Source organism: Bidens hawaiensis, unplaced genomic scaffold (assembly GCF_021521415.1).
Source record: "Bidens hawaiensis isolate Kalapana, Puna unplaced genomic scaffold, B.hawaiensis_p1.1 tig00031512_1, whole genome shotgun sequence".
Classification (NCBI taxonomy): Eukaryota; Viridiplantae; Streptophyta; class Magnoliopsida; order Asterales; family Asteraceae; genus Bidens; species Bidens hawaiensis.
In genome coordinates, this window is record NW_027495327.1 from 92,726 (window position 1) to 108,191 (window position 15,466).

The following is a 15,466-nucleotide window of genomic DNA, read 5'->3' on the forward strand; positions in this document are numbered from 1 at the left end:
TTCATATGTGAATACATGTATCTTACTACCTCAACCTTTGATTTTACCATTCATTGACCGATCAATCTTATGAGCATGTCTAACACACCGAACACGACACCGAATATGTTTACCTTAAACAGGCCTGGTTCAGTTGCATTGCTTTCAGTACGTAAAAACAATGAAATGAAGAATCATCATAAATTGCTTCATTTGTTTCAGCGACAATGATGGAAATTAGTAGCTCACTAGAAGACTAAGGTATGCCTACACATTAACTCTTTATATTAATGTTCATAAGGTAAAATGTCTTTCAAAAATATATCTTTTGTTTCTTTAATGTTGATATTTTTTTGTAGCAAAGCCGCTTATTGGTGATGTTCTTAAGGAAGGAGCAACTATATCAGTGAACCCACTGCTGATCTGTGCTTGAGCTGAGCTTCTCATCAATGCAATTAGTAACATCCATATTGGCGACCTGGACGGTGGGTGGATTTCTTTCATGATATGGGAATGAAAAGATTATTTTTTAATTCCATTTATTGCATAATGGTTTTCAGTTAAGTTTTCTTTGAGATAAAAGATGACCAAATGACACGTTTATATGTAATTGGCCTGAAATTGTGTTTCACTCAATTTATTTTGTTAAACACTGAATAGTTAAAGACCAGAATATGAATATGAAAAATAAATTGGATCAGGCTGATAAGTATCTTAAAAGGCTTAATTTGTTGAATCAATGCTCTTCAGCTTTAATACAAAGTACTGTAAATGAAATGAATGATCACGAACAAGGCTTGTTTGTATTTGTTCGCTTAATTTAGCTTTGGAACCTAGATGAGCCCATGGTCTCTCGCATATCATGATTTTTTTCTTCTTTTTGTGTTTATGGTTAACTTCGGTTACGGGTAAAATACACTCTTTGGGTATGAAAAGGGTAGTATGAAGTTAACAGAAAATTCATTTCCAAAACCGAGCAGAAGTGGGGATAAGGTAATAACCAACTTTCATTTCCAAAAGTCAACTATAGTTTCGCACAACCAAGTGACAAAGGGGCATAAATGGAAACTGATTTTTCAGAAAGCCAAGTTTAAATAGCTGTTAAAAGTAAAAAAATATCAGTCTCAACAAAGTCAAAATTAGATAAGTTTTACATATCAACAGGGGAATAATTGGAAACTACTTTTTTAGCTCTTCTTCGGATTATGTTTACATACAGCTGTTTATGTACCAAAATTATCTTGCATTTCAAGGCGGGTTGGTGTGTGTGTGCGTGTTTTATTTATTTATTTTTTTTATGTTTAGTGTTGTCAATTTCAACCCAATATGACGTCTGACTATTTTATCCATATGATTTGATTTGACACAAATACTACTACCTTTACTGCACACTCAAAACAATCCAGCTTTAATTGTCTATCAGCCGTTAAAAGATAAATAAATAGTTTGGATACATGTTGTCACTGACATGAAAATTTTACTCGAGCTTAGCTCGGTTTTGAACGGAACAGGCTTTGGTTCGTTTGGCTTAGTTTTAAAATAAATAATCAAATAAATTTCAACCAAAAATACAAAATAAACTCCAAATGAGTTCAATGAATACAAAAGGCTCTAATGACTGGTTGTGCATAATTGTAGTGTTTTATTAAGGTTCTACATTTTTCAAATCTTTGTGAATCATTATTAGTTTGTGTTTCTAATAACTGGTTGAATTGCAGGACTGCCATAAAGGTGTGTCGGGACTCGGGACACTGATAACTGTATTTCAACTTCTAAGGTTGAAGATATGACTGCAAAACTTGAGGAAGATGTGATTATCAATCTATAGATAACTGGATCTCATCAATGGTGGCTCCCATGTTAGGTACTAATTTCTAATCTAAAGTGTTCATAAAAATTATAAGTGCTTTACGGGCTGTTTTTGTGGGTTGACGGGTTGAACCCTGACACGAACTAGGAACTTTGACATGAATACCTTGATGACGTGAACATGAAAATCATGTAAGACATGCAAACCCGAACACGACATGAAAATTCTTGGTATTTAGATGAACAATGTTTTATTTTAGTGAAAATTATTTTATTTTGTTTTTGAATTTTGAAACTATAAAGTTGAAAATTCACAATGAAAAATACAAATCCATTCAAAACAATGATTTCGAATTTACATAACTTAGACTTTAGTTTTTCTCTTACTTTTTAAGGTTTGGCATGAAACAGTCAACAAAAAAATTAAATACTACAAGTGTTCATGAATCGTAAGGGATTGAGATATGTTCTGGTTATATTAGGGGCATATTGGTCATACTAAAATGTAAGAGACCGGGAATGGTCCTGCTCAATTTTGAACTTTGGGTCAACTTTGACTTTCTATGGGTCAAACGGGTTTTTAGGAGTTTTGACTTTTTAGTCGATTTTGGACAAACTGATCTCTAATGAAATTCGACAATCTGATTCTCAACAACTTGACTTACTTGGTCTTGGTCTACTGAAGAGGTAGGTCCCAGCAGAGCCCAGTTGGACCCGCAGGACTCACCTTGAAATGAGACGTCTGCGCAGAAACCAACTGGATCTACAGGACCCACCATGCTCAGAGACGTGACGTCCTTACGCGCAGTACGCAAGCTGTTCCCGCAGGAAATGCCTCCCAATGGTGAAGTACTCCGCCTGTTCCCGCAGCTGCGGATACAAGCCATCAGGGAAGGCCACCCACGCAGCAAGGCTACACGCACAAGGCACTTAGCTCTCAATAATTCAGTAGTCACCTGAAGGAATGAGCAAAGCCGGGAACAATCCCGCACAAAGGCGGGAGGGGGAATACTCCCGCCCAAATGAGCCAGTCCGTACGATACTGGAAGATCTTTTGTACTGTACCTGACGAGGTATAGGCAAAAGATCTGACCAGAGATACGACAGTCCATTGACAACAGTATGGCGAGCAGCATGCTCTTGTACTGTATGTCACTATTAGCCGCTACCTACTCACCAACTCCTGTCATACCACGTGCATAGCCTGCAGTTGGTGGAAAAGGAATAGTACACAGCAGGCCTGGTCATTGTCAGCCGCTGCCTACCCACCAACTGCCAGCATGGCACGTGCGTAGGCCACAGTTGGTAGAACAGGAATACTATTCAGCCGGCTATACCCTCTTGGAAACCTACCTTCGGCTATAAATACCCCAAATGGTATGATCATCTCATCTTATCTTGTATCTTACATCATATACCTGATATCTGCTCTAGCAATCTCTTAATATACATTTATATTCAAGAGCAATCTAGTCTGATTCTCACGCCGGAGGGTGGTCACAAGGAGGAACCCCCCCCCCCCTTCTCAGTGACGAGCTTACGGTGTCTGTTTTGCAGGTTATCAGAAGAACCATCTTTGCCGGATCTAACCCCTCGTGGGAAACATCTATTTAACCCCCAGATTATCTGCGATCTGCCCGGGGTAACTTAGTGTTTCTTCATTGGCGCCATTCGTGCATAAAAGCTAGAACTTCATTTCTTTTCAGTTTTTTCAAACTTCTGGAAAGATGGTTAAAGAAACTCCGGTAACCACAACCCCAGCTACTCAGGGGGATACCGGCGACTACATAAATTTTACGAACACTACCCCAGTTACCCAAGCTGGGGCAAGTGCAGTAAATAATCGCTCACTGGGATTCACCGATACCTAGTTAGGGAGACAAAGAACGAGGCTCCCCCGCCAAACACTCGATGAAGTCAAAGCGTGGGCGGAAGCACGTCAAAAAGAATTCCAAGCTGAGTTGGATGAACGCTTACGTTCACTCCAACAGCCTGAGGAATTCGAAGAATACTTAGACGATGATTCGGAGGAATCCGATAGTGACGCAAACCCTCGTCATAGGGCGAAAGGGAAGGGTAAGGAAACTGACTCCCAACCAAGAAGGCATTTTGGAGAAACCTTCAAACCAAAAAATGCGGGTGGAAACCCACGTGACTTCTCCAAAACATTTACACCAGCTGCTGCAAAGGCGGGAACGTCCAAATTCGCAAGGGACATTGCAGAAGCAATCGTCCCAAAAAGTGCCAAACAGATGTCCAACATCGGCACTTACGATGGTATATCCGATCCAGACGATTATTTGAACAGGTTCATAGCGGGGGCAACCGTCAGTAGTTGGACGGAACCTACGTGGTGTTACATGTTCCAAATGACGCTTGTTGGGGCAGCTAGAGCGTGGTTCGATCGTCTACCGGTCCACCACATCTACGACTGGGCAGACTTCCAGCAAAAATTTAGCCGACACTTCAGCCAACAAAGAAAGTATACCGAAGAGCAATGGACAATCCTCTAATGCATTCGAGAGGAAGATGAATCTTTGCCAGACTTCATCACTCGCTTCAAGAAGGTCAGGTAGATGGGAAGGAGGCAGAGGTTGGCGAGAAGCCCCATGCATACCTGAAGGATCGGCCGTCGTTGCCGATGACGGAGGAGGCATGGTGAAGGCCGCCGCGGTAGTAGAAACCAACGGAGGTGAACTCACAACCGTGGTCGCCGCTGCGGAGTCCGCAGAAAAAGTAACCGCCGGCTCAGTGAAAGATGCGGTAAAAATGGCACTGACAGCCGGCGGTGATGTCATCACAGCTGGAACAATTGGCTCAACGGAGTGAGCAACTGAACCAGCGGAAGCAGGCGCAGCCGCCTGGGTCGTCGCCTCAGGTAGGCTGACCAAGCCTACCGTCATGGGCGGGGAGGTACTCCTCCCCGCTCCACCCTGGAATGCGGTAGCATCCACGCCTGCACAAAGAAGATAAGTATATTAATGAGGGAAAGCTATGAAGTTAAAAATAAAGTTTGTACTTACGGGTTTTCTTGAGCCTAAAAGTGCGGACAGGCGGGGATGAACCCGATGGAGCCGGCCTCTTCACGCCGCTCACCGTTGTCATCCTGGGCTCTCCGGAGGTGACAATCGTCGCAGCCTCCGGAGCAGTGGTCTTATCACCACCGGGGTTCCCCGCCACCTCTTCGCTCTCGGTCTCTGAATCAGACCGAGGCACCGGATCGGCAGTGGAGGCCACCTTCGCCTTCCCCTTCCCGCCGGCAGCCTTCTTCTTCCGCACCAACGGAGGACCATCTGCGGATTCCTCATCAGAACATAAGATTAGAGGAATTCCAGCAGAGGTTTCAGCATTGAGGGGTCGAGGGTTGAATAACGCCTTACCTGGCCGCCTGGCGCTCAGGATCTCGTGGCCTGGCGGGTAGACCTCCACGAACCGATCCGCCTTCTGTTCAAGGATGGGCAACTCGTTCTCATCTAGAGCACGAGTACCCATCCGGGCGGGACTGTCAGCCTCCCGCGGATACAGGAGCGACTGCAAGTCGTTCCCCTCTGAAATAAAAGAAAAACAGTTAGAAGACAAACCTATATAAACAAAGTAAACAGAGCATACCGTAAGGAACAGAGTTCAAACCGTATTCGAGGACAATCCGGATCTTTTGCGCATCCGCATCCTTCCATACCCGGCTCATCCCGAGCATCACCATCCCGGACTCCGCAAAGCGGTAAACCGGAGATTGGACTCGGGATATCTTTGAGAACCATTCCGCCTCCTGGTAGTTGGAGGCGTGAAGGCTGGGAAGTGCTTGCCCATTCTTGAACTTCATGGCAAGGGGGATGGCGCGAGCGGAGATAAAAAAGAACTCCCGCTTCCATGAACGAAGACTGCGCTCGGTTGCGCAAATCTTCAAACCCTTGATCCGGGTTATCAGGGTATACCACCCCTGGATGCACCTCCAAGAGTAGAAGGTCATCAGGCGGTCGACGAAGGGCTCAATGCCCAGAATCCGGCACACCCACTCGAAGTGGCGAATCTTCGCGATCGCCATCGGGTGCACCTCAGTCAGGTGTACACCGTGCCTCTCTAGGACACGGTACACAAACTTTGTCAACGGGAACCTAAGATTCCCATAGACAAAGAATGCAGCATATACCCCGATCTTGCCTCTGGGGGCATCATACACCGTCTGATGAGGTTCAGGAAACTCAGGCTCGAGAGACTCGAGCATGAACCTCCTGACGATGTACTGATATAAATCGACAGGCAGAGCACACTGGCACTCGCCAGCAATACTCTTGTCATCGGCGTACACCCCAGCCTCCTGGGCTGTAGCCTCAAGATCGTGAGAAGACATCTTGCAGGTATGAAAAAGAGAACGATTTCAAGAGAATGCTCGACTGAAAAGGTGAGTATTCGCCGGAAATCGTTTTGAAGATGAAGAGAAAAGTGAAAGTGTGGATTACAAAGGACCCTCTCCCCCTTTATATACTAATCGCAATTAATGCGATGAATTTAATGCGGAAGAGAGAGAAATCGCAGGTGCAATGAAACTATGACACGTGGCAAAAAGCAAGCTGGCAACAGCTGTTGAAAGGACGCGTGCCAGTAATTTCGCGGCCACGCGCCTGAAAAAGCGCCTGGAATGACCATATACTGTCACGTCGCCATAACTTCCTGCACTTCCTGACACAGTCAGAAGAAACCGTCGAACGACGTTTCAGTAGTTTGGACTGTTCTTATCCTTTCACCAACTCTTCGAATTTCAAAATTTCAAAAAAATTCAAAAGCGGGAAAATACCCCTTACCTTGGCAACCAAGTAACTGTAAGACAGGTGCGGGTACAGTGTTAAGGCAAAACCCTTCACATACTTAGCACCTGCAAGGAATTAAAGCCAAGAATTCCTCGGCAACCAAGTAACTATAAGACGGGTGCGGGTACAGTGTTAAGGAAAAACCCTTCACATACTTAGCACCCGCAGGGAATTGACGCCAGGAATACCTTGGAAGTAAAGTAACCGTAAGACGAGTGCGGGTACAGTGTTAAGGCAAAACCCTTCACATACCTAGCGCTCCGCAGGGAATTGAAACCAAGAAGGATCTTCGGGGCAATGCTTGCGGAAACGGGAATAACGTCCCCGCATAGCGGGAACGTCAAGAACTACATTGTTTGAAGCTTCAAGATGGAATTGGTGGTTTTAACATAATTGATCACTATGTTCAAAACTACCAAAACCTCATGGAGAATCCACACAAGTGGGACTCAACGCTCCTGACTTGCGAGGAGGTTACAGACCTACCCGCATCATACCCAAAGATCAAGCAGGAAAGTCGGGAATTTCTGCAAGTGACATAAGGACTTCCGCGGGAAGAATCCCCATGGAAAACCTTAAAACTAAACCCTTTTCAAAACCCTTTGCTTAAGTCCAAAAGTTCACCTCACTTTATTAAACATTCATGAGAAGAACATTGGACTGGGGGGACTTGAAGAGGTAGGTCCCAGCAGAGCCCAGTTGGACCCGCAGGACTCACCTTGAAGAGAGACGTCTGCGCAGAAACCAACTGGATCTACAGGACCCACCATGCTCAGAGACGTGACGTCCTTACGCGCAGTACGCAAGCTGTTCCCGCAGGAAATGCCTCCCAATGGTGAAGTACTCCACCTGTTCCCGCATCTGCGGATACAAGCCATCAGGGAAGGCCACCCACGCAGCAAGGCTACACGCACAAGGCACTTAGCTCTCAATAATTCAGTATTCACCTGAAGGAATGAGCAAAGCCGGGAACAATCCCGCACAAAGGCGGGAGGGGGAATACTCCCGCCCAAATGAGCCAGTCCGTACGATACTGGAAGATCTTTTGTACTGTACCTGACGAGGTATAGGCAAAAGATCTGACCAGAGATACGACAGCCCATTGACAACAGTATGGCGAGCAGCATGCTCTTGTACTGTATGTCACTATTAGCCGCTACCTACTCACCAACTCCTGTCATACCACGTGCATAGCCTGCAGTTGGTGGAAAAGGAATAGTACACAGCAGGCCTGGTCATTGTCAGCCGCTGCCTACCCACCAACTGCCAGCATGGCACGTGCGTAGGCCACAGTTGGTAGAACAGGAATACTATTCAGCCGGCTATACCCTCTTGGAAACCTACCTTCGGCTATAAATACCCCAAATGGTATAATCATCTCATCTTATCTTGTATCTTACATCATATACCTGATATCTGCTCTAGCAATCTCTTAATATACATTTATATTCAAGAGCAATCTAGTCTGATTCTCACGCCGGAGGGTAGTCACAAGGAGGAACCCCCCCCTTTCTCAGTGACGAGCTTACGGTGTCTGTTTTGCAGGTTATCAGAAGAACCATCTTTGCCGGATCTAACCCCTCGTGGGAAACATCTATTTAACCCCCAGATTATCTGCGATCTGCCCGGGGTAACTTAGTGTTTCTTCATCTACTAATGTGGTGCTTCTCTCATTCTCTGTTATAGTCCAAAGTAGGACAAGTTTTGATTGCATTTCAGGTACAAGTTTTCTAGCAATATAGCTGCATTTATAGGCTGTTTCTGCTTGTAAAATTTGCAGATTTTAGGCCTCTTATTTATCCTAATAAGCGGTTTGCTGAATTCTTTTGTAGAGGATGCTTTTGACTTGTCGGCTTCAACATGAGGAGGTCTAAGTTGCTAAGCGATGTTAGTATATTTTATTTTTTATTGTTGCAATTTGGTTTGTTTATTTGTTGAAAGTATCTACTTTTTTTGTTCAATATTATGACATGTTTATGTATTTGTTTGGTAGGTGAAGGTTCATATACTGATTTGGACTAAATGTGACACTAAATTTTGACAAACAATGTCGCGGTCTCTTCAATGTAATGTTTGATATTTTTTTCCTAATACACATATAGTTATTAAATAGCCCGCAAAATCTCGCCCACAAACAAAAAAGTTATTCAAACTATTTTTTTTTTCTAAATTTCTGCGTTGTAAAATGTCATTGCCGCAGCATTGCGCGGGTTTCCTCCTAGAAAATCAAAAACTAACCGAATCACAGTTGCGTCCCCACCGCAATGCGCGGGCACTCTTACTAGTATATATATATATATTTATATTACTTATGACATCATCCGGGTCAAACACCGGTTCGTCCTCCCAGGTTGGTCCGACCTTTGACCATGTAAGACATCTGTGCCAGGTCTGAAAACATTGTTAATAAGTCAAGAGGGGGGGGGGGGGGGTTCGAACCTTGGAAAGCGTTACCACCAGCAACTAACTTAAAGATATCCACAAAGGCCACACCGCTAACGAATTAGATTGTGTTTTCATTCAACAAATAAATCTTATATTAAAAGAGCCTAAGAAAATTTCTTTGTAGCACCAAATTTATCAATTATACTAATTAGATAATGGTAAATTAACCTTATATAATCCAAACTACGTATGATTGGCAAATATAAGTCCCAACTATTTAAATGACAAAATATAATCCCAACTACGCATGTGGGTGCAAAATTAACGGAAACTTAACCATCCGTTAGTTTTTGTGACGTGGCGGTTGGGTTGTCACTAATTATAAAAAAAAAATCTTTTATGTTAAATGAGATGGATAATGACATTGATTGGATTATATTTTGCCATTTCAATAGTTAAGACTTATATTTGTCAATCAGACATAGCTTGGATTATATGAAGCCAAAGAGTTAAATAAAATAATCAATTTTGGAGTGAAAAGAAAAGTAAACAAAAGTATGGGGTGGTAATGAAAATGAAACATGACTCCATCCATCTGGTTAAGTTAAAGCTTACGAGTTAAGATTTCACCCTTTATATTCATTACATACATCTGATTAAATTATTATTATTATTATTATTATTATTATTATTCGTTGCATTTTCTTCTTTAGGTTTACTCACACACAATCACATTCGCATTCACATTCGCATTCGCATTCGCATTCGCATTCGCATTTGATCCAGTAGCTGTTGAATCTGAATACTCGTCATAATGGTAATCAATCTCCTTACATGCTTCAATTCCGTAATCCTTAACTTCGAATCTGAAATCGCATTGCAATTTCGGCATCGATTATGATCTCCAACTTATATTTGGTTTCTAATTCGTTTTTTTTTTATTTTTTATTAATTTAGGTTGTTCTAGCAGCTTCTATTACCAGTAAATCTGGAAAAGGTCAGATCTCAATCTCATCCTGTTTTTTTTTTTTTTTTAAAGAGAATTAATAGTCCATTTAGAATGTATACTGTTGCATGTTTCACATGATGAACAATAATGATTGAATAGATATTGATTGGAGATTTTGTGAATGCTCATACTGCAGAAATCTAGTTATGTAGGTTGACTTGTTAGTATTAGTCTGATCTATCTGCTAATATGATAAGTGTTGGTCCAAATCAGAAAATGTACCACCGTCTTCCGAACTCTATTATTTTAGCATAGTTGTCTTGGTTTGATTATTGATTAGATTACTGTTATTTAAGGCAATTGTTGCACATGCCTTATGCTTATCTGAGGGTCTGGTTAGTATGATGTGCATGCTAAAACAGATGAAGTCTTCACAATGAAAAACCTAACTATTGAAACTCATTTAAGATCTATAGTAAGAATGCTTTGGTTAACCTCATTTAAGATCTATAGTAAGAATGCTTTGGTTAACCTTTTTGTAGTTTATTTATTCTCCTTTAAGATCTGTAGTAAGAAAATTATAATGTGTGATAAAGTGTCTCATTCTAGCAGAAGGCTTGAGTTCACTCAGTTACCAATTCAAGTTTCGTTAACTAACCTTTATATAATCCTTGTACAGCACTTGTTTCAAGGCAGTTTGTTGAAATGTCCCGAATAAGAATTGAGGGGCTTCTGGCAGCTTTTCCTAAGTTGATTGGAAGTGGGAAGCAGCATACCTATGTTGAGACAGAAAACGTGCGCTATGTGTACCAACCAATGGAGGGTGTGTATCTGCTGCTTGTGACTAATAAGCAAAGCAATATCCTTGAGGATCTTGATACCCTGAGGCTTCTCTCTAAAGTCGTATCCTTTTAACATAAAACTAGTCATCTTCTTGTTTACTTTTGCAGAATAATACTAAGCTATTACTTTTTTCGTATGGTGTTTATTCAAGAAAAAAATGGTAGTGCTCATAATTGATTCTATCTATTGCCCCATTATACTATTACTTTGGGAAATTTGTAATTTTGTCTCTTCACTTTTGTCTTCATCTTTTTACAAAGAGTCCAACATACTGTTTCAGAAACATGTATGATTCACAAAGAGTCCAACATGAAGTGGACTTTATATATTGTTTCTTAATGATGTATCTACACAATGTTGATAACATATTTGAAGCTCCACTCATTCTTTTTGTACACTTTCAAGTTGCTCCATTATTGATGAAAACAAAAATATTGATTTCCTTAACTATACATAGGTCCCTGAGTATTCTGCTTCTTTAGATGAAGAAGGCATTTGCAAGAATGCGTTTGAGCTGATTTTTGCATTTGATGAAGTGATTTCTCTTGGTCACAAGGAGAATGTGACTGTTGCACAAGTTAGGCAATACTGTGAGATGGAGAGTCATGAGGAAAGATTGCACAAATTGGTATTGCAAAGCAAGATTAAAGAAACCAATGTTGTTATGAAGCGTAAAGCTAACGAGATCGATAAAAGCAAGGTAAAGTTATTATATTTGCTTTGCCCTTTTTGTTATATTTCTGTTGCACAAGTTTGCGTGAATGTATGCAGATTGAGAAGGGTAGATTGGAAAAAGGCGGTTATTCAGCTCTTCAATCAATGGGTTCGATGGGTTCAATTGGAAGAATGGATAACTCTTTTGGCAATGATATGGGCATATCAAGTGGCAATAACTTTGGAAGTGGTTCTGGATTTGAAATAACCTCTGATGTGGACTCTTTCTCAACGAAGACTAAAGGTCAGTTGACCACTTGACCTGTCACGGACTTCTCATTTATACTCGAACATTTATACTTGAAAATTGTTAAGACTGAGGTAGGGCTGTAAACGAGCCGATCCGAGCCGAACCAAATCAGGATGTGCTCGGTCTCGGACTCTGGGCTCGTTTATCTTACCGAGCTGCAATGTTGACCTCCAGCTCGGCTTGTTAAAAGCTGGTTTCTCTATTTTTTAAAATTTTGTATCTTGATACATGTATTGGTGAATATAAAAGCTAAAAGTTATATGCCTGACACACACATAAAAGGCAAAGTTTATAAACTACAAAATTCATAATTTACATATGTAGATTAAAGTTCGGGTTATAATTTATATATATTAAAAGTTGGGCTTTACATTTAAAAAGCCAAACGGAAATTTTCAATGTTAACAGAATTTTCAATATAGTTTTTTTTTTCACTAAAAATGCTATACGACTTTTACAAAGAAATACAGCGGAGTGTTCAAATCAGAACCAAGAATTATGTTGAGAATTGCGAGAATCGCGTAATGCACTTGTACCTCTTGCTTTAAGTGCTAGCCCACCCACTATCTCGTTAAATCATCAATGCACAAAGTACAAGTGCTTTATGCGGCTTTTGCAGTCCACAACATAAAACTGGTTCTGAAAATAATGCATCCATACCATAGTCACATAAATCGCTCAAGTAGCCGCGATTTTCGTATTGGTACGTTTTGTACCCAATCGGAAATTGCAAGCGTGCCGGTCGCCGGCGAATTCGCGATCCAAATCGCCGAAACGTCGCTCCGATTGAACCCTAACTCGTGAACCAGAAATCGCCAATCCGTCGCTCCGATTGAAACAAAAATCGCGAATCAGAACTGATAGCACATCGATTGAACGTCTCTCCGATTGGATTTGGCCTGATTTATGGAATTGTGGCCATCCCAAATCTGAAACTTTGAAAACCCTAACTGCTCCCTTTTCTTTTCACTCTTTTCTTCAAACAAAATGTCATTTTTCACCCTCAACTTTCTATTTTTATAAAAGTTAACCCTAAACTTTACTACACAAATACATATTTTTACAAGATAATCTTCATAAATTATTGATAAATATATGTATATATATACACAATAGCCTGGAAATGCTTTTTAAGATATGTAATTTTATTTTTATAAGATATATAAACTTTATATTTAATTTTAATTCCGCCTCGAACCGAACTACATGGTACACCGTACCAGTTCGTACCAAAATGAACCTACCCCCCTCCGTACCGAATACGTTACTTTTAGCGAACCGCGTACCCGTACCAGAGTGTACCACGTTTTATGTGACTATGATCCATACACACACATACAAATATAATTTAAATGACCGAGCCAAGAGCCGGGCCAACCTTGGCTTGGGCTCTGCACGTTTACAGACCGAGTCGAGCCCTCGATTCTTTACAAACGAGCTGATTTTGATCGAGCTTTTTTTGAGCGAGTTTTTTGAACAATTCTATACTAAGAAGATGGCATTTAATCAATCACTAGTGGTATTTCAGGTCGTCCAACTGCTGCAGTTACTGCTCCAACTAAAGGCATGGGTATGAAATTAGGCAAATCACAAAGGGCAAACCAGTTCTTGGAATCACTGAAAGCCGAAGGTGAAGTCATTGTTGAGGATGTAAGACCAACCAGAGGTGCTGCTACTACTGCTCCACCACCTACAGACCCCATCACTTTAACTGTTGAAGAGAAGCTTAATGTGGCCCTAAAAAGAGATGGTGGTCTCTCCAACTTTGATGTGCAAGGAACTTTGTCTCTCCAAATACTTAACCAAGATGATGGTTTTATCCAAGTTCAGGTTCTCATTCTGCAGATTATCATAGTTTTATGGTGTTAGTTTATTGTGGGCTTTGCAAAGATTAGTTTGCTATGACGTGGTGTGATGTGATGTACAGATTGAGAGTGCTGGTAATCCAGAGATCAAATTCAAGACGCATCCTAACATCAACAAAGAGTTATTCGCAAGTGAAAATATCCTGGGATCCAAAGACCCCAACAGGCCATTTCCGGCCGGCCAGTCTGGTGAGGGTCTTGGTCTCCTCAAGTGGAGAATGCAAAGTAAAGATGAGTCAGCTGTGCCATTGACCAGTAAGTTTCTATTATGTAATATTATATATATATACATATGCTTTTATTTGTTTCTGTATGCTTTGTTCTGAGTTGAATTCTCTGTCTTTCAGTTAACTGCTGGCCTTCTGTTTCTGGAACTGAAACTTATGTTAGCATGGAGTATGAAGCTTCATCAACGTTTGATTTACAAAATGTGGTTATTTCGGTCCCTCTTCCAGCTCTTAGAGAGGCACCAAATGTAAGACAGATTGATGGAGAATGGAGGTGAGTTCTGAGCTTATGTTATAATATTGTAAAACAGCATTATTATATTTGTGGGTGTTTTAAGAATTTATTTTGTTTTTTTTTGTTCTTTTGTTTTTTATTTTTTAATTTTCAAATGCAGGTTTGATGCTAGAAATTCGATATTGGAGTGGTCTATACTTCTTATCGATAACTCCAACCGCAGGCAAGTGTACATTATTAAATTTTCGTTTTTCAAAAGCATGACTTTGCTATAAGTATAATAATATTGTGTAGTGGCTCGATGGAGTTTGTTGTTCCTCCAACTGATACCTCAGTGTTCTTCCCGATTTCTGTGCGGTTTTCAGCAACAAGTACTTTCAGTGACATGAAGGTATGCATTTGTAATTCATCTATTGCATGACACAGTTTGAATCATGTTACAAAAGTTGTACCATGTAAAAAAAGGGTATGCTTAGGGATTTTTAATATGCACTTTTAAAAGTGATAAATAATAAGAATAGGATTACAAACTGCCCAACTGTAATAAAATACAAATAATTAATAACTATAACTACTGATGGTGTTGAGTGTATGTCAAAATCTGATATTTTTTTTAGTAAATGAATAAAGGTATTTACTATTTAAGTAATTTTACAGTACCTTTTTTGTTAACCATAACTTATTCGGGTTGATCCATATTTGCGAGTTGTGTTTGATCAGACTAGGTTTTGGTTCTTTTGGTATTTGGTTTTCACAATGGGTACGGCCTGGTTTCTTTTTGTTTGGTTTTGCCATTTAGCATATATATTTTTTGGTTGAAAAAAGTGACCAAAATAATGAATTTAGGCCTAAATTTTTTGTTAACCAATGATTCACTGATTATTGCACATTTAACCCTAGAGATTTTGCACCGTTTATAATCCATAAGTTCAATAACAGAAGTTGGCTTTTTTGGTACATGCAAACCCCAAACCGAACTGCAGACTGCAGTTTTGGGTTGGGTTCGCTTCTTGGTTTTGTCATGCCTGTTATTTCGGTTTCATGCACACCGCTATAGTAGACCAGCATCACCTTTTTGTTCATTTTTCTTTGAATATTTTTCAGACAATCAATTATCATTTTGTAGCCAAAGATGTTTAAGAATACTATATTATCAAAATAATAATCTAAGTTTCTTCATACTTAAATGATTTCAAAGGTGGCTTTTGACCCATTCGTCTCATTTTATTTGCATTGGGTAACTGAGATATAAATATTTGCAGGTTGCAAGCATTGTCCCACTAAAGGGTGGAGCTCCTCCCAAGTTTTCTCAGAGGACTCAACTGGTAACTGAGAGCTACCAAGTTGTTTGATACCCGTTTTTGTCATTCAAAGTGATTCTTACAGTCCTCGGCTTCTGAAT

General features: G+C 40.6%; 1 protein-coding gene across 1 annotated transcript; it reads left to right on the top strand.

Moving 5' to 3' along the window:
- Nucleotides 1-9,692: 9,692 nt before the first annotated feature.
- On the top strand, nt 9,693-15,466 carry LOC143582275 (coatomer subunit delta-like). The gene is made up of 12 exons (XM_077064881.1): nt 9,693-9,705; nt 9,750-9,798; nt 9,939-9,978; nt 10,610-10,833; nt 11,231-11,473; nt 11,545-11,731; nt 13,266-13,567; nt 13,665-13,857; nt 13,950-14,103; nt 14,225-14,287; nt 14,359-14,455; nt 15,327-15,466. Exons 2-12 carry the CDS (start codon nt 9,796-9,798, stop codon nt 15,414-15,416), a joined length of 1,596 nt encoding a protein of 531 aa, XP_076920996.1. The 5' UTR covers nt 9,693-9,705; nt 9,750-9,795; the 3' UTR covers nt 15,417-15,466.